The sequence below is a fragment of the Mandrillus leucophaeus genome, unplaced genomic scaffold (assembly GCF_000951045.1).
Source record: "Mandrillus leucophaeus isolate KB7577 unplaced genomic scaffold, Mleu.le_1.0 Scaffold623, whole genome shotgun sequence".
NCBI classification, from domain to species: domain Eukaryota; kingdom Metazoa; phylum Chordata; class Mammalia; order Primates; family Cercopithecidae; genus Mandrillus; species Mandrillus leucophaeus.
Window position 1 is genome coordinate 1,410,561 of NW_012106731.1, and position 23,498 is coordinate 1,434,058.

The 23,498-nt window shown below is 39.7% G+C and overlaps 1 protein-coding gene across 3 annotated transcripts in view; it reads left to right on the forward strand.

Moving 5' to 3' along the window:
- Nucleotides 1–10,093, forward strand: part of ICE2 (interactor of little elongation complex ELL subunit 2) — a 73,921-nt gene extending 63,828 nt beyond the window's left edge. For 2 of the 3 annotated variants that reach the window (XM_012000277.1, XM_012000275.1), the window contains 2 exons: nucleotides 2,194–2,452; nucleotides 7,769–8,535. In XM_012000277.1, the coding sequence (XP_011855667.1) occupies nucleotides 2,194–2,452; nucleotides 7,769–7,897 (388 nt within the window). In that variant the 3' untranslated portion in view covers nucleotides 7,898–8,535. Of the gene's footprint in view, nucleotides 1–2,193; nucleotides 2,453–7,768 lie in introns of all 3 variants that reach the window. The other variant, XM_012000276.1, reaches the window with a different exon arrangement.
- Nucleotides 10,094–23,498: the final 13,405 nt, after the last annotated feature.

The window sequence follows — 23,498 nt, forward strand, 5'->3', positions numbered from 1 at the left end:
GAAAGAGCGAGACCCCCTCTAAAAAAAAAAAAAAAAAAAAGAAAGAAAGGTCTTAGAATATGGATTTTTCCCCGGTGATACATCAAACTATTTTGTTATATGAATGTTTGCATTCCTTCTCTTATGCCCTTACCAAAGGTTAAACTTGAAAACAACTTGAATCTGAACTTACAGTCAAAATCTCAAAGTTCTAGTTCTGAAGAATTCTGTTATCCAACCTGATGTCAGTTTACTTATTTGTAAAATGATGGTGTCAAGTGCAATAACTTCCTAGGTACTTTTCAGTTCTGATATTCTGTGATTATGTGACAGGATATTTGTTTTATATATTCTGTTCTTCATGTTACATATAAAGCTTTTGCATGAAATTTGCCAGATGTTTTTTGAAATTTTATTATCAATATTTTATTTAGTTTGTGTATTAGCTTTATATTGTGGCTATAACAAATTACCACAAAATTAATGTTATAAAACAACACAAATTTATTATTTTGCAGTTCTCAAGTCAGAGGTCTAACAGGGTTCACTGAGTCAAAATCAGGGCATTGGCAAAGCTACATTCCTTTCTGTAGGCTCTGGGAAGGATCTATTCCTTGCCTTTTGTAGCTTCTAGAGGCCACCTGCATCCCTTGGCTTGTAGCTCCCTTCCTCCATCTTCAAAGTTACAAAGCCAAGTTAAGTCACATCTCCCTCTGAGTCTCTTCTGCCTTCTTCTTCCATATTTAAGGGCTATTGTGATTAGTAAAATTTGACCATTTTAAAGTCAGTTGATTAGCAACCTTAATTCCATGTGCTACCTTAATTCCCTTTGGCCATGTAACATATTCATAGGTTCCAGGTTTGGAACATAAACATTTTTAGGAGGCCATTATTCCACCTACCATAGTTTATATTCATCCATATACATTAGACATGTACGGCACTTGTAAGATACTCCTTCTTAGAGTATCTCTCATTCTCCATGAATTAAATATTAATACATTCTTCTGTAAACGAAGGCTTTCTTCATTTTTAGTGGAGGTAGTTAAGATACATGATTTTCATTGATTAAAGCTCAATCTTTGAAATGTTATTTATTCCTATCAAATAATTATTCATTTCTTTATATGGAAATATGAAAGTTATTGGGAAAAAAATTTCCAGAGGATAAGAGCAATTGTCAACACCTATTTTCAGTTTAAAAATTGATGAAAATGTAACTTAATAGGTTTATAGGCAAATCTTTATAGCTAAAGTATGATAAATCTTTCTTTTTTAATAATATATTGTGGTAAAGAACAGATGTTCTCCTTAACATCTTTGATCCAGAGGACTGTGTAATCCCAAGAAAGCACAATGTATTTATTCATATCCCTTTAGTTCTTTATGATGTACACTGAATTATTTAAAGCTTTCTAAGGAGAAAGGAAAAATGTGGTTTTGATGTTCAACATAGCTGGTTATTGCTACAGTAGAGGATCGTGATTAAGGGTGTGGCCTGTGGAGTTCAAATGCCTGGGTTTATATCTAAGCCTACACTCAGAACTTTGGGCAAATTGCTTAGCATCTCTAATTTGTTTATTTATCACCCTAAATTAATATGCCTTGAAGGTTTATTGTGGAAGATCTAATGAGAAAATAGATGTGAAGCTATAATACAGTAGTTAGCTCATAATAAACATTTAATACCTGCTAGCTGCTGTTGTCTCTGTTATCCTCATAGCACCTCGTGTTGTATCGTGATTGTTCCATTGACTGTTTCTTCCACTTTATTTTAAACTACTCAATGTAGCAAACATGTCACCTTCACTTTTGTATCTAGTCATCTGTCTATTAGTAGGTACAAAATAGTTGCAGTGTTAAATGAATGAAAATGCTGTAGGAATGCTTTTCAGTATAGATACCTATAAATGTCTAATCTATGGATTAGAGAATTAGGCACACTCTTTGTTTCCCATTAAATGAAAACTTACAAATTGCTATAAAAGCAAAAAGAAAATGATCAACTATTCTGAACTTTGGAGTAAGAATTAAAATTAGTTGCTTAAAAAGCATAAAAATAGTTTTAAAGATTTCTTAAATCTTATTTTATCATAAGTTTTAGAGGTGGTGTGATCTCATAATTTTCAGTTTTACTAATAGATTATGATTAAGAAAGTGCTGTTGAAATTGACACAGTGAGCCAGTGGGTTGAGTTTCATTGTGTGGATTTAGCTTGCAGGAGGGTTCCTACTTGTTATCTCATGCAGCAGAAGATTCTTCACTCCTGATCTATAAGGCCTCTGATGGAAAAGTTACTAGGACAGCATACAATTTGTATAAAACACATTGCGGCCTTCCTGGTGTACCTTCCAGTCTCTCAGTTCCCTGGGTCCCATTAGATCCCAGCCTGTTATTACCATATCATATCCATCACGGAAGAATACCTTGTACTTTTCCACCTAAATCACTGGATACCACAACACAACAAAAGGTAAGATCTTTTTTGAAGTTAAAGGTTCATTAGGTTGTTTATTATTCGTCTATTTCACAGACTTTACCATATTTCAACCTGATGTTCTCATTGTCATATTAATCACAGCACCATTCTAAAAACTATATCCATAGGAAGAATAAAGTTGTATGCCGTAGTGAGTCCAGTCTACATAGTAGTGGAACTTTCTATTTTTGCAAGATTTATAAGTCAACTAAAGAAAACTCTCAGCCGGGCGCAGTGGCTCAAGCCTGTAATCCCAGCACTTTGGGAGGCCGAGACGGGCGGATCACGAGGTCAGGAGATCGAGACCATCCTGTCTAACACGGTGAAACCCCGTCTCTACTAAAAAAATACAAAAAACTAGCTGGGCAAGGTGGCGGGCGCCTATAGTCCCAGCTACTCGGGAGGCTGAGGCAGGAGAACGGCGTGAACCCGGGAGGCGGAGCTTGCAGTGAACTGAGATCCAGCCACTGCACTCCAGCTTGGGGGACAGAGTGAGACTCCGTCTCAAAAAAAAAATAAAAAAGAAAACTCTTAGCTTACACAGTGGGTGTGTGGGTAAGGCATCCAAGTAGTTAAATCCTTATATTCCTATGAAAAGCAAAATTGTGGGGGGTTTTTTAAATTTTTATTTATATATACTGAGTTTCATTTCATTAAGTATTTTAGGCAATTTGCAGAAGAGTACATGTAATAAATTATGATGTAATTAAACTTTTTATTTTATTTATTTTTTTTTTGAGGCGGAGTCTCACTTCCAGGCTGGAGTGCAGTGGCTCGATCTCAGCTCACTGCAAGCTCTGCCTCCCAGGTTCATGCCCTTCTCCTGCCTCAGCCTCCCAAGTAGCTGGGACTACAGGCGCCCGCCACCATGCCTAGCTAATTTTCTTATTTTTAGTAGAGACGGGGTTTCACCGTGTTAGCCAGAATAGTCTCGATCTCCTGACCTTGTGATCCGCCTGCCTCAGCCACCCAAAGTGCTGGGATTACAGGTGTGAGCCACCACGCCTGGCCAACATTGTTAATTAGGATGAGGAAAAAGAAGTATTAGTAGTTTGTGAACAGAGTGTCTAATTAAAAATACAACTAAAGTATTAAGGACTAAATTGTGTTTTGATAAGTATTATGTAACTCTGTATTTACTGAATTACAATTAATATTACTCTCTTTATAGAATCCTTGCCAGAAGTAACAGTTGAATGACATTATCTGAAACTTATAAACCCATAGCTAGAGATATTCTCTGCTATGTCACTCATTCTGTATATTGTGTAGGAAATTCCAATTCAAGTTTAGTTGTTAGAAAAGTTTTGCACTCAGCTGGGTGTGGTGGCTCACGCCTATAATCCCAACACTTTGGGAGGCCAAGGTGGGTAGATCACTTGAGGTCAGCAGTTTGAGACCAGGCTGGCCAACATGGTGAAACCCCATCTCTACCAAAAATTAGCCGGGCGTCATGGTGCATACCTGTAATCAATTCCAGCTACTGGAGAGGCTAAGGCAGGAGAATTGCTTGAACCCAGGAGGCAGAGGTTGCAGTGAGCCAAGATCACTATACTGCACTCCAGCCTGGACAACACAGTGAGACTCTGTCTCAAAAAAGAAAAAAAAAGAAAAGGAAAGAAAAAAGTTTTGCTCTCTACAAATGATTCTGAATGTGTTCAGGAGACAAAATCCAGTATATTTTCCTTACTTACTGCCAAAAGTGTTTGAGTCAGAATTATTGTCTGAATGTTATCTTCTCATTAGGGTTGCCCCACAGCGTCTATCACTTGTGTATTCTTCCTTTTCACTGTCTATATTTTACTGAATTAATCGGTAAATGTCCTCAAATCCTTATGAGAAACAGCTGGAATGCAAATATTGAGGATTTTTAAATAATTTAAAGTAAACAGGGTTGTTTGTTTATGTCTTTCAGTTCTCCACCCTAAGTTACTGTTTGGGAGTATCCTTTTAGAAATGGGAACTCCTTGTACATTCCTACTTAGCTTTGGCCAAGAAAGTACAAATGTTAAGTTGGGACAAGTGAAAGAATGGAGAAAGTTACTTGTTAGCATTTTAAGCTATTTTATCTTCAGTTTTGGTTGTCTGTTTCCAGTTTACTAGAAGTAGTCACTTTTATAACCTAAGGAAACATTTTCTTAAGTAACTTAAAAATAATTGAAGAACTGTTTTTGAAGGATCTGTGTTTTTCTAGGAGAGTGATTTCCTTTTAATTTAGAAACACTGATTATAGTCTCTCACCTATAACCTGTAATTCTGTGTGGGGGTGGCTTATTCCTTTTTAGTGAAAATGAACAGTTTAATACTTTGGAATTGAACAACTTTAAGTGAAAGGAAAAATGTATTATGTGTGTGCAAGGTATTTCTAAAAAAAAATGAGTAATATACTGTCCTTATTGATATAGACTGACACTAAAATAGTGTTGAATGCTTTATACTTTGGAAATACTTTAATGATTTGATTCTTTTTTAAATGTGGTCTAAAATGTGCTTTAGTACAGTAAGAACACAATTTATAGTCGTGTATCAGTTAACGACAGGGATAAATTCTGAGAAATGCAGCACTAGGCAATTTTGTCTTTGTGTAAATATCATAAGCTTACTTACACAAACCTAGAGGGTGTAGTCTACTACACACCTAGGCCATATAGTATAGCCTATTGTTCTTAGGTAGTCTACAGACCTGTACACCATGTTGCTGTACTGAATACTGTATGCAGTTGTAATACACTGGTATTTGCATGTCTAAACATAGACAAGGTAATACATTGCACTGTTATATTCTAACAGCTGCGACATCACTAGATGATAGAAATTTTTCAGCTCCATTATAATCTTTTGGGACCACTGTTATACATGCAGTTCATTTTGACCAAAATGTGACTATATTTGGAAAAGGAGAAATTCCATATGTTCACAATTTGGCTGCATAATAACAATCCAATTACATGTGTATCACGGAGTGTGCTTTATGCATTCAGTCCAAGAACAAATACTTAACGAGATTATCCAGGCCCAGGTTGTTGCAGAGCCCAGCATTAGGTACAGTGGACAATTAGATAACTAATACTTGGTTTGATATATTTTTGAAAGCCAGTGGAAAGTTTTTGGTGATCTACTCACCTCCCCACAATCCAGCCCTATATTTGAGAGGAATTACCCCATCTTCCTCCCTACCTCCTAGCCAGGCCATTGGAATGGGCCTTCTAGTCCCAACCAATCTAAGCACAAATATGGATTCTGGTTTTGGCAGCAATGGTGAGATCACAGCTTTCAGGAAACCAGGGAAGTAAGACCTATATGAAATAGAAATCATCTGCCCATTTTCATGGTGTAAAAATGTATTCAAACATTTTTTCCTCTACTGTGATCGCATAGTCACTAGTCCACTTGAACTCAGATCTCATCCTTGGATAGTACCTTTGGTACTAACCCTGAGAGATGCCAGTAGAGCCTGCTTCTGCCTCCTACTGCATCAAGCAGACATTCTATTTAAGGGTCCCATTTGCTGCCTGGGCTACTTTTGACTTCTGCTTCCAGTCTTCTTGCAACAGCTTCACACTTAGTCTTTTTCTCTTTCTACAGCTTCTGTAATAAACATTCATTTTACACATTCAAACACACATAGTCTTGCAGTGGAAGTTTTTAAAATGCTTGTTTTTCTCAAAGATTTTAACACATAGAATTAGCGTGGTCAGTATACCTTTATAGGAAATACCAGCTGAGTGAGGAGTGGTATAGATTATCCAAAAGTCACCGCACTTTTCTAATCAGTATATTACAAAAGTTCATCAGATTCACACAGACAAATCTTTACTCAGTTTGTCCTTTATGGTCACGTAAATGTAAACCAAAAAAAATGCTTTTTAAAGGAACAGTAGATATTAAATAAGGGAAGCCAGAGTCTGAGCCATTCTTAGTGAGCCTGTAACCCCTTGGAGCAAATGCCAGTAGTATTTCTGTTGGGCTAGCATTATAAAGAGAGAGTACTTGGAGTTACACTATCACCCATCAGTCCCAGGCCTGAAATTCACTGGACAGGATATGAAGAAATAGAAGAGAACAAGGTGACTAGGGAAAATAAAGACAGATATGGGCAGGCTCTGTGGAAATACTTTCAGGCTGTACAGCTTTGGTCCTTCTATGTGAGATTGGCTTCTCCATTACTCTTTTTATAGATCACATCTTTAACATGACTACATAGCAAGGGATTGTGTCTTAAGAATAGACCACCTTGGCTGGGCGCGGTGGCTCATGCCCATAATCCCAGCACTTTGGGAGGCCGAGGCAGGCGGATCACTTGAGGTCAGGAATTCCAGACCAGCCTAAACATGGTGAAACCCCATCTCTACTAAGAATACAAAAGTTAGCCAGGCGTGGTGACACACACCTGTAATCCCAGCCGCTCGGGAGTCTGAGTCAGGAGAATCACTTGAACCCAGGTGGTGGAGGTTGTAGTGAGCAGAGATCGCGCCAACTGCCCTCCAGCCTGGGCGACAGAGTGAGACTCTGTATCAAAAGAAAAAAAAAATAGACCCACCTCTCTTCGTTTGACTGTGTGAGCTAGAAAGTGAGGGTAAGGAAGGGTAGACTTGAAGGTAGAACCACAGCAAAGTTTCTTCCCCTACTCTAACCCCCTCTTCCCGTTTGCCTATCCTCTATATTCCCCCTTCCAGTTTTTTCTTCCCCTTTTCTTATTTCTTTCTTGCTCTCCTCTTTCAGCCCTTCACTATTTCCCTTTTACTTGGGTTCTTGTCTTTTTCTCTTCCTTATACTTTAATTCCTTTTTTTTTTACTTCCCTCTTTCTTAATCTTTATCTCTTTCCCATTTTCTTTCCTTATCTTCCCTACCTTTCTTATTGTCTTTCTTGTTTGTCTGTGTAATTTCTTCTCCCTGTTTACCACCTCAGACCTTGTATTTTCTTTCCCTCCCTCCCTATTACTCACTTCTTCCTTTTTCTTGTCCTTCAGTTTAATTATTGCAAACACGGCACTCATAAGGCCTGTCATTCCCTTGATTTCTAATTTATATTTTCAACCTCCAATAAATTTAACACAGAGAATAGTTTCCCCACTCACTTTTCTCCCCATCTACTCAGATCTGTCCACTTCTCTGATGGTTATTTGAAAGTTTAGTACTTTAAAAATATGTCAGATTAAAACTTGTTTAGAAACAGCCAGGTAGCTGGAGATTAAAAATATAAGCTCATTTGCAAGGTGGTTAATACATGTATAAATACAACAGAGTTGACTGTATATAGGTATGTTGTAGTTACATTAAGCTATTCTGTTCTCTGCTTCATCTCTTAGGTTGGTGGAACAAGAATGCCTACACGCAGCCACAGGAATCCAGTTTCCATAGAAACCAAAAGCAGTTGCTTGCCTGCTCAGCAAGTTGAAACTGAAGGAGTGGCTCCACATAAAAGAAAAATAACTTGAGGACTGAACCATGGAAAATTAAATTAAAAAAAAAAACAGTTATAGCAATGTTTAATTTAGAAAAGTTTGAGGGGAAATAATCAGTAGGTAAGAGGAACATTTTTCCTGTAGTAGCTAGAGTGCCTTGAAAAAATGTGTTGGCTATGTGAAGGAATGTTTCAACTAAAATGGAATGTTATGCTTTTCGCCCTTAAAGTTTAAGGAAGATCTTGATATGTTTTAACATTATCATGGCAGGGAAATATATAAAGAAGAAAATATTTTTACATTAAACCTTTTCTAAAAATTGTAAATAGAAAAATAATTTGCTTTTTTATCAAGAACAACACTTAATCATTATGTATTGTGTTAGTTATATTGCCAGTCTGTTGAGACTGACTCAAAAAGTTAAATGTTGCCACTGCTGAAGATGATTATGAGCATCGGAAACCTTGTTTCTGACCCATTTTGACAGTTTTTATATACTCCTTTAAAATGATGAATGTTGCAGGTTAATAAAGTTAATACCTTTAAAAACTTGGTGAAATTCCATTAAAGAAGCCAAAAATAAAAACTCCCTGCCTCTGAAAAGTCAGATTGCTATCTTCTTGTTTGGCAACCATCAGTTTGTTTAAAAAAAAAGAAAAAAATTTGATAGTGTAACATGTTTGATGACAAATGCCTCTATCTCTAGAGTCAAGCTGAGTGTTGAAATACACTGCTGAAAGCAAAGAGATTGGTATGCTTTCCAGAAAAAAAGTCAGTGTCATTGCTCCAAATGACAAGGTTAATGTGGTAAAGCATAAGCCTTTTTGTTTGTTTGTTTGTTTTGTTTTGTTTTGTTTGAGACGGAGTCTCGCTCTGTTGCCCAGGCTGGAGTGCAGTGGCATGATCTCAGCTCACCACAACCTCCGCCTCCCAGGTTAAAGCGATTCTCCTGCCTCATCCTTCCGAGTAGCTGGGACTACAGGCACCCGACATCCCTCTTGGCTATTTTTTTTTTTTTTTTTTTTTTGTATTTTTAGGAGAGACAGGGTTTTACCATATTTGCCAGGCTGGTCTCAAACTCCTGACCTTGTGATCTGCCCACGTCAGCCTCCCAAAGTGCTGGGATTACAGGCATGAGCCACCGTGCCTGGCCAGCATAAGCTATTTTTATCCTCATCTGTAAGTTTTCCAAACCTACAGATGAATTTGGAAAAGGGCATAATCAGGTGATGTTGCTGTAGCAAATTTGGACTTAAGAAACGACAGGCAGGGCTGGGCGCAGTGGTTCACACCTGTAATCTGAGCACTTTGCGAGGCTGAGGCAGGAGAATCACTTGAGTCCAGGAGTTCGAGACCAGCCTGGGCAACATAGACCTCATCTCTACTAATAAAAAAGTTAGCTGGGTGTGGTGGTATGTGCCTGTAGTCCCAGCTACTCAAAAGGCTGAGGCAGAAGAATTGCTGGAGCCCAGGAAGTCGAGGCTACAGTGGGTCATGATCGCACCAGTGTACTCAGCTTTGAGTATCAGAGTGTGACCCTGTCTCAAAATTAAAAAAAAAAAAAGGACAGGCTTGTTTAATCTTTAGAACCCTTACACAAAAATTTTCAGAAATTATGTATGTCATTTGTAAAATACAAGTTTTATAATCCTAGATAATTGCTTCGCATTGAAATTTTTTAGCTATTTTATGTTAAAGAATGGCTATTCTTTCAGCCTAATTTCTGAGAAATTAGACCGGAAAATCTCCTCAAATATTGTAACAGTTGAAAATATCTTCAACTACTAAGTTTTGTTTTATTTTGATTTTTTGTTATAAAACTTTTAAGTTATTTAAGAAGTAGTTATTAGTAAAATTGTATCTTGATAAATCATTTCCTCATCCTGCCATTCCCTTTTTTAAAACATTGAGTTTTTTTTATTCCTTAAGTCATATATCCCAGAAATGTTTTGGTTGTGAATCATTTGGCAGTGAGCCAAGGGAGAGGCGGGGATTCCCTTGAAATGCCCTTTTACTTTTTTATTTATTTTTAATGCACATTTGTGTGCACCAGAATGGAATGTGCTCTTTTAAAAAAACTGGAACAGTGGTTGCTTCAGACTTCTGAATACCAGAAAGACTTGCCTTTTAATTTTTAAATATTACTTTTTACATTGTAAAATGTGTTATCTTACCCATATATTTGAATAACACTGATCATATATAAAGCTAGTTTTTTGCTTATGCTTAGTGAAGCCTTTTTTTTAAACATACATTTGATCTTGCTTTATGTTCTTTTTCTTGATTTTTAGTACTGAGAATTTATAAGCAAGAAGTAACTGACAATATGTTTAGCAGGATGTAATCCCAGCTACTTGGGAAGCTGAGGTGGGAGGATCGCTTGAGTCTAGGAGTTTGAGGCTGCAGTGAGCTACGATGGTACCACTGCACTCCATCCTGGGAGAGAAATCAAGACCCTATCTCAAAAAATGAGCAAGATTTAAAAAAAAAAAAAAATGAGACTTAATGCTAGCAAGGACGCGATCCACCTGGCCCCTTATACCTCAGCAGTGAAGGTGTAATTTATACACACCTCTTTGAAAACACTTTAATTCAGTAAGTGTTTGAGTGCAACTGTGTGCCATGCACTCCAAAGTAGGTCCCCACAGTTATTCTCTCACAGCATTGTTTTTTCAGGTCTCACCATATTTCTTTGACTTCTCTCTTATAGATTACAAGTTCTGCAAGGACAAGGGCATATTTGTTTTGTTCACCATTAAGTAGTAAACACCTAATACAGTGCACAAGTTGCTTGGCAGATATTAGATGTATGAATGTGTAGATATCAAAGTGTTGTTTTTTTTTTTTTTCAGGAGATCACATTCTAGTGGAAGACATTATATTGATTTATGTAAAAAGTGCTTTGATAAAGTAAGAAAGTCATCCAACCAGATCTTCATATTTAAGGTTTTCTGAGATAGAGCTTGAGCTGAGTCTTTTAAAGATAGTAGGATTTCTAAGGGGAAAATTAAAGGTCTTCCACAAAAAAACGAAGTGAAACTAAGCAGCCTATGAAAAGGTGAAAGTTGGAGAGATTGTAGGCTATGAACGTGGGAGATGAGAGAAAACTACAGGATAGGGACAGAAACACCATACTACGACATTTGAACTTTGTCCTGTGCAATGTGGGAACCAGTAGTGAAGGTTAATTAACTGACAAGATCACATGTGTATTTGAAAAGGGCTCTTGTTGGCATTAGTCTAGAGAATGCAGTGGAGCTGGGAAATGAAGAAATGTTGGGAGCCTGTGTTGTGGTAATTGAGAAATGGCAGTGGCCCAGAATTAAAGCAGCAAGAGTAGGAGTGGGCTCAAGTGATGTACAGGGAAAAAAAAAAAACAAACTCAGTTTTGTGGTGGGTAGGGAGAGTAAAGTATGGCTTCTGGGTTTCTCATGTGAGATACTGAGTAAATGATGGTGTTACCCATTGAGAAAATAGTGTGGTTAGAGTGGGAAGAAAGTTAATTTAAAATGTTCATTTTTTTTCAGTCATTTCTCCTTTTGGAGTCTAGGTTTGTGTGCTATATTGGTTATAACCAATTTGCTGAATAATAAATTATCCCAAAACTTAGCTGCTTAAAACAACAAACATTATCTCACCATTTCTGTAAGTCAAAAGTTCAGGTCTCTCATGAAGTTGCAATCAGGCTCTTGGCTGGGCTGCAGTCATCTGAAGGATTAGTAAATTGCTAAGCCCACATTTAAGCTCCACCTTTGAAGGGAGAGGTTTGGAAAGAATTTGTGAACATATTTAATCACATATGCTATGAACAGGTTTAGGGGAGGGAGAGCATACTGTGTCTCTAGTTCCTAATGGACATGTAAAGATGTTAAGATGTTTTCTATGCATTATAGGTATATAGTAGTTTTTTGTTTTGTTTTGTTTTTTGCTATATAGTTTTTAATCAAACCTTAACGTATTTGATATTAGGATTTATTGAGTTTCTTGTTGAGATGTAGAAATAAAGGGGATCCATTTCATTTATCCATCTACTGTTGCCATGTCCCCTTCACTCATGTCCAGACTACTTATCAAGGTATATAATGGCAGACACAATTGCAAGGCATCTATCTGGGATTTGGATCTGCCCTGCCACAAAAAAATTACTGAAAGAGTCAAGAACCAGAGCTGTGTTTCTAAGAGGGGTGAATCTCTAGATTACTTCATCAAACAGATTTAAACAGTCAAGAGTTTGCCTTGACAGATGTGTTTGCTTTTAATATATGAGCTATAGCCTGGTTGATTCTTTAAGAAAATAGGAGGAAAGCCCGAGTATAAATTTATTGCTGTTTTGAAAGTGAAGAACCCTTATAAAGATTCTGTGATTAGTGGGTTGACTTTCTTCCATTTTCTTCAAAATCTCTTTCTTGTGGGGATGAGGAGAAGGAATATTTTCTATTCTCCCTATCCTAGATTTTACTTATTTAAAAATATACACCACTGGAGGCCGGGTGCGGTGGCTCACACCTGTAATCCCAGCACTTTGGGAGGCTGAGGCGGGTGGATCACGACATCAGGAGATCAAGACCATCCTGGCTAACACAGTGAAACTCCGTCTCTACTAAAAATACAAAAAATTAGCCAGGTGTGGTGGCAGGCACCTGTTGTCCCAAGTACTCGGGAGGCTGAGGCAGGAGAATGGCGTGAACCTGGGAGGTGGAGCTTGCAGTGAGCTGAGATCGCACCACTGCACTCCAGCCTGGGCGACAGAGCGAGACTCCATCTCAAAAAATGATATACATCACTGGAGAGTATATACACGTAATCCTAAGACATACACCAGTAGGGCAAAACCACATTGATAACATGAGTATCCACTCCCTTCCAAGCACTGCATTAATGCAACATCTGCTCTAGCCAGGCTTTAACATTGCATAAATTAGCTATTCTTGTCCCTGCCTGCATGCTGTTGTACATGATTCTGTGTCTACTTGGATTTATTATCAACTATCAAAACCTTGCCTGTCCTCTGTTGAATTGGTAATGCATTTTTTGAGTATCTATTGGATGTAACAAATTATACCAATCTCTTGGGATTTAAAGATAAACGTAAGATTGGTTTCTGCCTTAAGAGTATTTCCTAATCTAGTTGGGGAGATAGGTATGCATAATTAGCTATAATATAAGTGAAAATGATCATCTGACACAATAGTGCAGAGAAGTAAGAAAAAGGGACACTCAGAAATCAGAGAAAGGCGTAGTAGAAATGACGTTGAAGCTCTTTGAAAGTCAAGTTAAAAATGTGAACCAAAAGGAAGTGGAGCATTGCAGCATGAGGGAAAATCATGAGAGGGGCTGGATTTAGGAAATAGCAAAGTTGGTCATGTGAAAAGCATGGGGTGAAATATGATAAATAGTAGATGAAGTTGAGGAGGTATGTTTGGAGCTCAATAGAAGGAGATATTGAATGTTAAACCTAGATAGTTTGGTTTGATTCGGAAAGCAATGAGGAGGCATTAAAGGCTTTTAAGCAAAATGATGAATTTTAGGAAGGCTACAATATAAAGAATGATTTAGAGAGGAGAAAGACCAATGGCAAGGAGGTGTTAACTGTACATACAGCAGGTGGATTGAAAAGGTATAGATTGGAAAGCTATTTAAGAGGCAGCAGATACCTGATTTCACCCTATCCTCAAAATGAATGTTTACTTGTAACGTTGAGTCACAACTGGGTAACAGACATTGTGCTAAGTGTTGGGAATACAAAGGTAAATTAAAACACATTTTTCAGTGTTTACAGTTTCACAGAAGGAGACAGACATCTAAATGGGTACAAAAATGTAAATATTGTGATTAGTTTCTGTAATGGATAACAGTTACATGAAGAGATAGGAGTTGTTCTATCTGTAGGCATCAAAAAAGATCTCATAAATGAGCTAAAACTTTACCTAAAGACCATATCTTATTTTTCCCCTGTATCTAGAATCAAGCTTGGCAAGCAGCAAACATTTAGTAAATATGTGAAGATGGTCTTGACTTATGATGGTTCAACTTATGATTTCTAGGCTTTACAATGATGCCAAAGCACTGTGCATTCAATAGAAAGCATACTTCCAGTATCTATACAGCCATTCTGTTTTTTATTGGTAGGTTAGGTATGTTAAATGCATTTTCAACTTACAGTATTTTCAACTTATTATTTGTTTGTTTATTATTTTTGTTGAGATGAGGTCCTGGTATGTTACTCAGGCTGGTCTTGAACTCCTGACCTCAAGTGATCCACCTCAGCCTCCCAAAGTGATGCAATTATTAGTATGTGCCACTGTGCTCAGCCTAAACTCACGATGAGTTAATCTGGATATAATTCCATCGCAAGTTAATGAGCATCTGGATTATTGATGTGTGCATGTTCTCCGGCTGATAAGGTTGGAGGTAGCGGTGTGATAGCTCAGTAAGCAACAATATGACCCACGAAATAGCATGTATGTATAGAATTATTATTTTGAGACGGAGTCTCGCTCAGTCACCCATGCTGGTGTGCAGTGGCGCAATCTTGGTTCACTGCAAGCTCCGCCTCCCGGGTTCACGCCATTCTCCTGCCTCAACCTGCCTAGTAGCTGGGACTACAGACACCCGCCACTATGACCGGCTAATTTTTTGTATTTTTAGTAGAGACGGGGTTTACCGTGTTAGCCAGGATGGTCTTGATCTCCTGACATCGTGATCCGCCCGCCTCGGCCTCCCAAAGTGCTGGGATTACAGGCGTGAGCCACCGCTCCCAGCTGTATGTATAGAATTATGCAGTAAGATGTTTGTAAGACAACTGAGGTTTTTGCTAAGTGTTGCCACTGACTTAAATGAAAATATTAGAATAGGGATGGGGTGAAAAGACAAATTGTGTTTTCAACCAAATGTCAGCAGAACAATTAATGGGATGTCCTATAGAACACTGAAAATGTGGGTGTGCAACTTAGGGGAGAGGAATAGATAGGCATGTTATGTTGAGGGCTTATCTTTGTGCTGTGACACCAGGAAAGGTGGGGCTTGCGTGTCTGAGACCAAGCTGGCCTTTTTTTATTTTCTCCTTGCTATGGTTTTAATGTATTCCCTTTCAGAATTCATGTGTTGGAAACGTAATCTCTAATGCAACAGCGTTGGGAGGTGTGGCCTTTGGGAAGACAGCTAGGTCATGAATGGATTAGGCCAGCATGAAAAAGGATGTATGGGGGTGGGTTCACCCTCTTCTGATCTACTGTCACGTGAGGATTCAACATTCATCCGCTCTTGCCGTTCTGACTTCCACCATGTGAGGACACAGTAAGGCACATACTAGATGCAAGTGCCTGGATCTTGTACTTCCTGGGCTTTGGAACTGTGAGAATTAAATTTCTGTTCTTTATAAATCACCCTGTCTGTGGTATTCTGTTATAGGAGCACAAAATAGACTAAGACACTCCTCTTCCCCTTTGTTAAGGCCAAGGGTCTGGACTTAGGTTACATATCTGGTTCGTTAAGCAAATAAAGAAATACATTGCGAGGCCAGGCACGGTGGCTCATGCTTGTAATCCCAGCACTTTGGGAGGCCGAGGCGGGTGGATCACCTGAGGTCAGGAGTTCAAGACCAGCCTGAAAAACATGGAGAAACCCCATCTCTACTAAAAATACAAAATTAGTGGGGCATGGAAAGAGAATCGCTTGTATCCAGGAGGCAGAGGTTGCAGTGAACTGAGATTGAGCCACTGCACTCCAGCCCGGGAAACAAGAGCGAAACTCTGTCTCCAAAAAAAAAAAAAAATTCCTTGCAAATAATGGGGGCTGGGCGCAGTGGCTCACGCCTGTAATCCCAACACTTTGGGAGGCCGAGGTGGGTGGATCACCTGAGGTCAGGAGTTCGAGACCAGCCTGGCTAGCCTGGTGAAACCCCGCCTCTACTAAAAATACAAAAATTAACTGGGCATGGTGGTGGCGCATGCCTGTAATCCCAGCTACTCAGGAGTCTGAGGCAGTAGAATCACTTGAACCTGAGAGGCAGAGGTTGCAGTGAGTTTGGCCATTGCACTGCAGCCTGGGAGACAGAATGAGAATCCATCTCCAAAAAAAAAAAAAGAGAGATAATGAGAAAGGGGAAGGCAAGAATAAACCGTGTGATATTCAGTTGGAATTGGAAGTATCAGAGTGAATTCATGGTATTTAATATACACAGAGAGAGAGATGAAGAAACAGTTACAGCTGTGTGGGTACATATGCATATATATATATTTCCTTTTCCTTTTTCTTTATTTTCTCTTTTTTTTTTTTTTCTTTTCTTTTTTTTTTGAGACAGAGTTTCACTCTTGTTGCCCAGGCTGGAGTGCAATGGTGCAATCTCGGCTCACCACAACTTCTACCTCCCGGGTTCAAGCGATTCTCCTGCCTCAGCCTCCACAGCAGCTGGGATTATAGGCAGGAGCCACCACACCCAGCTAATTTTTTTTTAAATAGAGACGGAGTTTCTCTGTGTTGGTCAGGCTGGTCGTGACCTCCCAATCTCAGGTGATCCGCCAGCCTTGGCCTCCCAAAGTGCTGGGATTACAGGCATGAGTTACTGTGCCCATCCCATATTTCCTTATTCTGCTGAGAGGGTCTAGATGCACTGACAATCTAGTAGCAATGGCACATGTAACACCCAGATCTTGGTTTCTATATCCCGATCTTCATTAAAAGAAACCAGGGCTCCTTGAAGAAATTACTGATTATAAGTCTGGGTCAGGATCAATGGAAAATGAATCTGGAACATCATGTTGCATCAGAAAGAAAGTATTCACTGGGTTTGGTGGCATGTGACTATGGTCCCAGTTACTTGGGAGGCTGAGATGGGAGAATTCCATGAGCCCAAGAGGTTAAGTCTGCAGTGAGCTGTGATCATGCCACTACACCCTAGCCTGGGCAACAGAGTGAGACCCTGCCTTTAAACAAAAAAACCAAAAAAAACAGCCTGACCAACATGGTGAAACCCCATCTCTACTAAAAATACAAAAATTAGCCAGGTGTGGTGGCGCGTGCCTGTAATCCCAGCTACTCGGGAGGCTGAGGCATGAGAATCACTTCAACCTGGGAGGCGGAAGTTGTATTGAGCCGAGATCGTGCCACTGCACTCCAGCCTGGGTAACAGAGTGAGACTCTGCCTTAAATAAATAAATAAATAAATAAATAAATAAATAAATAAATAAGGGAATAAAAGAAAGTGCTCAAAAAACGAGGGGCCATATCAGAAATGCATTGACTCTAGCTTAAAGGAGTTCCCAGATTCAGGAAAATTTGAGCATCAAATGATGATAGCAACAATGTAATCCTTTCAGTGAAATAAGAATCTATGATCCCATACTGATACAAATGAATAAATAGGGAAGAAGGAAACATTCTGTTCTATGATAGAATGCCAACCAATAAATAGAATGATGGAATTAGAAAAATCACCAATTTGAAATCATTAGAGTATTAATTATTTAGGAATCATCAATGGATGCTAAATGTGGTGAGTGAAAATTTGATGATAAATAGGAACAGCTACATAGCCTTAAAGAATCTCCCCACAAATTACTTATTTAACATGTATAAAATACCTATTAATGCCAGAAAGAAACCTGGCTGAAACCATCTTAATCAAGTGATACAAATTAATATCACCAGTAATGAAACAAATCAACGGTGTTTCCTGACACACACCAAGAAGAGCACAGCATCACTTCTGTGGTATACTCCTTCCAGATATACATAAATCATGAGGAAATATCAGAGAAATCTAAACTGAGTGACAGTCTATAAAGTAAATGGTCAGTAATCTGCAAAAATTTCCCTTCTTTCACACTGTAGCACTACTGCAGATTAAAGAAAACTAACTGAATGTGACTCATGATCCTGGTTTGGATCCTGGTCCAATAAAGGACATTACTGGAACGACTGGCAAAACTTGAAGGGCATTTGTGGATTATTTGGTAGTGATGTATTAGTGTTAATTTCCTGATTATGATGTGGTTATATCAGTGCATGTCCCATACTTAGGAAATAAAAACCAAAGTATAAATTGGTAATGGGGCATTATTTCTAGCTTATTCTCCAGTTAGAGGATCGGGGCAGTGAAATGTTCACAGGAGTCTTGATGAAAGGCATATAGGAGCTATATATGATATTTCTGCAACAATTATATAAACTCAAGATTACACCAGATTGAAAAGTTTTAAAAAATGGTATTGTCCACAATGTCAGGTACTATAAGGAGGTTAAGGAGGATGAAGACTAAGGAAAGAAGGCTGTTGGATTCAACACTGACCAGAACATTCCGTGGTGTGACAGAAGCAGTCACTGCAGGCTGAGAACTGAACGAGAGACAAGGAAAGGTGTGGAGGAAAAGCCATGTTGAGAAGTCTGTTGAATAGAAGAATGAAGGCAGGACAATAACCTGCAGGAAAATCCAGGAGAGGGAGTTTTGTTTTCAGAATGATGAGAACTTGTTTATGTTTGCAAATTAAAGGAAGTGTACCTGTTGCTGCAATACAGAGGTACAAATTGAAAGAATAATAATTGATGGGGAACCAACCGGGAGCCCTGGGGGAAAGGAGATGGAGAATAAGATCAAGATTCTAGGTGTAAAGGTACAACTTGGAGAGAATCTCCCACTCCCTCACCACCACTCCAACAAAAGGCCCGTTTATTTCATTATTCCATCCCGTGTCATGTAGCTACCATGAAATTTAGATGAAATTGACCCTACTTTCAGCTCCAGGAGTGAACCCCAGTAGGTCTCATCTCCCCTACTTTTGTGATTTGTATAGTAACCCAGATCTAAACCAGTCAGTACATGGTAAACGTCTTCAACCTAGGGAATGATTTAAGGTTTGTGTCCAATCAGCACAAATCTCAATACTCATTAGATGTTTATGAGATGAAGTACTCTCTCTCTGGGTGTGAATGAAAATGCACCATAGCGCGGGTGCTGCCACTCACCATATAATAAAAAGGATGGATGCCACCCTGAAGATGAGATGTGTACTTTGAAGGAAGAAGCAAGAAATTTACACAGGGAATCAGAGTCTGAGTCCTGATGGAGCCATACGTAAAGCTCACCCTACCCCTGGACTTTTAGCCAATACACCTCTTTTATTATTTGCTCAGTTTGAGTAGGCTTTTTGTTCCTTGTGAACAGAAACATCCTAACTAATAAAGGATGAGAGAGTTGTCGTCTAACAAATGGTTCAGAGAGGCATAAAAACAAAAGTGTTGCAATAGGGGCAAAATCAAGGATTCCTGTTTTTCACGTCTAGGGCATGAAATCGCTCTCACAATGCAATCCCCCAAAAGTCTCCAAATTCCTACTGTACTTATTAAAATACCACATATTCTGACTATGAAATGTATCTCAAGTTATTCTCTATGCATTTTGTATGCATACCTAAACAGACTGTAAACTCCTCACAGGGAACGCTTGTTTCTTTCTACAACTGTGTACCTGACCTAACACCGAACATATGGCTAGGAAAACCCTGGAAGCTCAATCAAGATGTATTAAATTGTGCTGTTACCTAAGTGTTCCCCCAAAACCAACATGTAGCGAGGTTGTCCCCACCTCAATTTTAGACCTCCCCAGTCACAAGGACAATGCTATGGTTAGCTTTGCACAAGGAAAGAAATTAAACAAAGAAACACGTGTTTATCAAAAGCCATACCAGTTACTATTATACCTTTGATTTGTATCTTTGTATTGTATCAGTGTATAGGTATATTTCCCTTAAAGACTACATCTCCATATTTTGGATACATTCTTACAATGTATCCAAACTAACTCATTTAATACTAGTCTATTGCATTTAAGGACAATAAAAGAAGTAAAAATTCAGGTTAGATGAAACAATTTGGAATATATCACATCTTGAAACCTCTGGCCAGGCCCAGTGGCTCACACCTGTAATCCCAGCACTTTGGGAGGCCAAGGCAGGTGGATCACAAGGTCAAGAGATCAAGACCATCCTGGCCAACATGGTGAAACCCCGTCTCTACTAAAAATACAAAAATTAGCCAGGCATGGTGGCACGTGCCTGTAGTCTCAGCTACTCAGGAGGCTGAGGCAGGAGAATCGCTTGAACCCAGGAGGCGGAGGTTGTAGTGAGCCGGGATTGTGCCACTGTACTCCATCCTGGCAACAGAGCGAGACTCCATCTCAAAAAAAAAAAAAAGAAAGAAACCTCTGAAAAATATTATATCTTGCCAAGCATGGCTCATGCCTGTAATTGCAACACTTTGGGAGGCTGAGGCAGGAGAATCTCTTGAGGCCAGGAGTTTGAGGACAGTCAGGGCAACACAGTGAGACAGTGTCTCCACAAAAATAAAAATTAAAAAATTAGCTGGACATGGTGGCACATGCCTGTAGTCTCAGCTTTGGGGAGGCTGAGGTGGGAGGATTGCTTGAGCCAGGGAGGTCAAGGCTGCAGTGAGCTGTGATTGCGCTACTGTACTCTAACCTGGGCATCAATCTCAAAAAACAAACAAAACCATTCTATCTTTCAGCAAAAACTTGTCTCCACCTGAGTATGTAGTCTGTTCTTCCTAGAGCAACAATAACAACAAAAAGCTTATCTCTCCTCATAGGGAGAGACCTGTGCCCAATCACTGGTGTGCTGAAAATATGCCCACTCTTTCCTACGCCTCACCATCCATAGATAATATTCTCCAATGCCAAGAAAACATGAGTCATACACAGTTTTGCAAACTGGTCTTTCAGCAGACATCTGTCCAATTTAAACCACTGAAACTGCAAAAAAAAAAAAAAAAAAATTGAAGCTTCTTTGGTTTAATCTTTTAGATGCAGCTCCAAGTAAGTAATGAGAATATCATGTCTGGGAACAGTCTCACTGACCACTGATGACATAATCCTTTATGAGACAATATTTACATTTGTCCCTGAAGTTTTCAACCGAAAGTCAGAAAGGGATCCAGAATAAACAATCAAATGATTAAGATCCATCTGTTTAGTTGAATGAGAGAGTTAACTTTTCTATACAACTAAGAAATAGAATGTATTTTATGTGTGGTCTGTATTTTAGGGAATTGGTGTCTTATTTTTAACTAATATCTAGTTATGGGTCCCAACAATACCCAATTGTTGTGATTGGGTATTGTTTTACTATTTTGAAAAATAAATAATTGAATACTTTCTGCTGGAAATAGTTTCTGCTGGAAATAGTTTCTGTCCAGCACCAATCTGCAGTCTCGTAGAATTGCACAATGAGTTTCTTCTGAGTTCAGAAAGGGGGTTGGGGGACGTGTGAAGTCACGATGCAGTAGGCTTGCATATCTCTGTCTATGTGTGCATTGTGGGAGGCTAATAAAGTGGTAGGTCCGTTCCTAAAAGAGTTTGGCTTTTTTGATATTACACTCTAGTGTCTGAAAACTTTTACTCTTAAGGAGCAGGACTCTGTAACTAACTGACTAAGTGCCTAAGGCCTAAATGTCATTTTGCATACAAGGCTGTCAGCCAAGCCTTCTGCCTCCCAGGAGCCCAGTGCTAGAGTTAATTTACATGCAGCAGTGAGAAAGTCTTCCGAATGTTAAGACTGTCAGCTGCAACTTTCAGAGGAAGAAAAGTATGAGAGGTTGAGTCTTAGAAGTAGCCAGCCCAGAGTTTGAGTTTGTTGGAAGAAGCAGTTGCGGAAGAAAAGGGGAAAGAGCACTGAAACAGAGTCTCAACTCCACCATTGGCTAAGGCCCTACCTCGTCCCTCTTCAACTCTTGGTATTTTCATCTGTAAAACCTGGATACTGGCCGGGCGCAGTGGTTCATGCCTGTAATCCCAGCACTTTGGGAGGCCGAGGCGGGCGGATCATGAGGTCAGGAGATCGAGACAATTTTGGCTAACAGGGTGAAAACCCACTAAAAATATAAAAAAATTAGCTTGGTGTGGTGGCGGGCGCCTGTAGTCCCAGCTGCTGGGGAGGCTGAGGCAGAAGAATGGTGTGAACCCGAGAGATGGAGCTTGCAGTGAGCCGAGATCGCGCCACTGCACTCCAGCCTGGGTGACAGAGCAAGACACCATCTCAAAAACAAAACCAAACCTGGATATTAATGCCTTTCTAGCATATCCTACTGGCTGTAGTACCCATCTAATAAATAATGAACATGAAAGTTCTTTTAAAAATGCAAGTCACTGTATAAATGTGAAGTATTGTAGTGGCACACGCCTGTAATCTCAACTACTCAGGAGGCTGAGGCAGGAGAATCAGTTGAACCTGGGAGGCAGAGGTTGCAGTGAGCCGAGGTCGTGCCACTACCCTCCAGCCTGGGGGACAGAGTGAGACTCCATCTCAAAAAAAAAAGACTGTGGATGTTATCCTGAGATGGGGAATAATCAAAAACTTTTTAATGGGAGATGAGAGTTGGGATAAGCAACATGGTTAAACTTCTAGAACGGAAAATATGACTGCAATAGATAGGGATAGATTGAGGGGGCAGGATGGAAATTAGGGAAGTCTGAGGACATGGAGGTTGGGAGACACTGTTTTTCAATCTAAACCTAAGGCTGGCCAGGTGCGATGGCTCACACCTGTAATCTCAGCACTTTGGGATACCAAGACAGGAGAATTGCTTGACCCTAGGAATTTGAGAACAGCCTAGACAACATGAAAAGACCTCGTCTCTGCAAAAAATTTTAAAAAGTTAGCCGGGTGTGGTGGTACATGCCTGTCATCCTGGCTACTCAGGAGGCTGTTGTGGGAGGATCACTTGAGCCCATGATGTCAAGTCTGCGGTGAGCCATGACTGCACGACTGCACGACTACACTCCAGTGTGGGTGACAGCGTGAGACCCTGTCTCCAAAAAACAAAAACAAAAACACCCCTAAGTTTACAGTGATCAGTCCTACTTGGCAAGCTGTTCACTCTTGTTTCTGTGTACTAAATATGCCTGCCATATGGCGAGAATGCAGCCAAGCCAAGGAGATGGAAGGTGCAGATTTTAAATCTACTGGAGTCGAACAAATAAGTAATAAGGGGGTAAGAACTACAGACCCTCACACACAGTAGGGCAGCCTTCTTCTAGGCTCCAAAGCTAAATGGGATAGGGGTTCCTTTCAAAATTTTTCTTTGGAGAATTACATTTGAATTATGTCATCTGGAAGTGAACCTTGAATGTGGAAAAAAGTTTGGTAACCTTCCAAGAAAGTCACTTAAAAAAATAATGGCTAACCCTTTTTTTGTTTGTTTTTGAGATGGAGTCTCGCTCTGTCGCCCAGGCTGGAGTGCAGCGGTGCGATCTTGGCTCACTGCAAGCTCGGCCTCCCGGGTTCACGCCATTCTCCTGCCTCAGCCTCCCGAGTAGCTGGGACTACAGGCGCGTGCCACCATGACTGGCTAATTGCTTTGTATTTTTTTAGTAGAGACGGGGTTTCACTGTGTCAGCCAGGATAGCCTCAATCTCCTGACCTCGTGATCTGCTCACCTAGCCCTCCCAAAGCGCTGGGATTACAGGCATGAGTCACCACGCCTGGCCGGTTAACTCTTTAAATGCTACTTTTTACCTAGCTGGTCTTTCTCCTAATCTTTTAAAAGTCAAACCAGGCTGGGCGTGGTGGCTCAAGCCTGTAATCCCAGCACTTTGGGAGGCCGAGACGGGCGGATCACGAGGTCA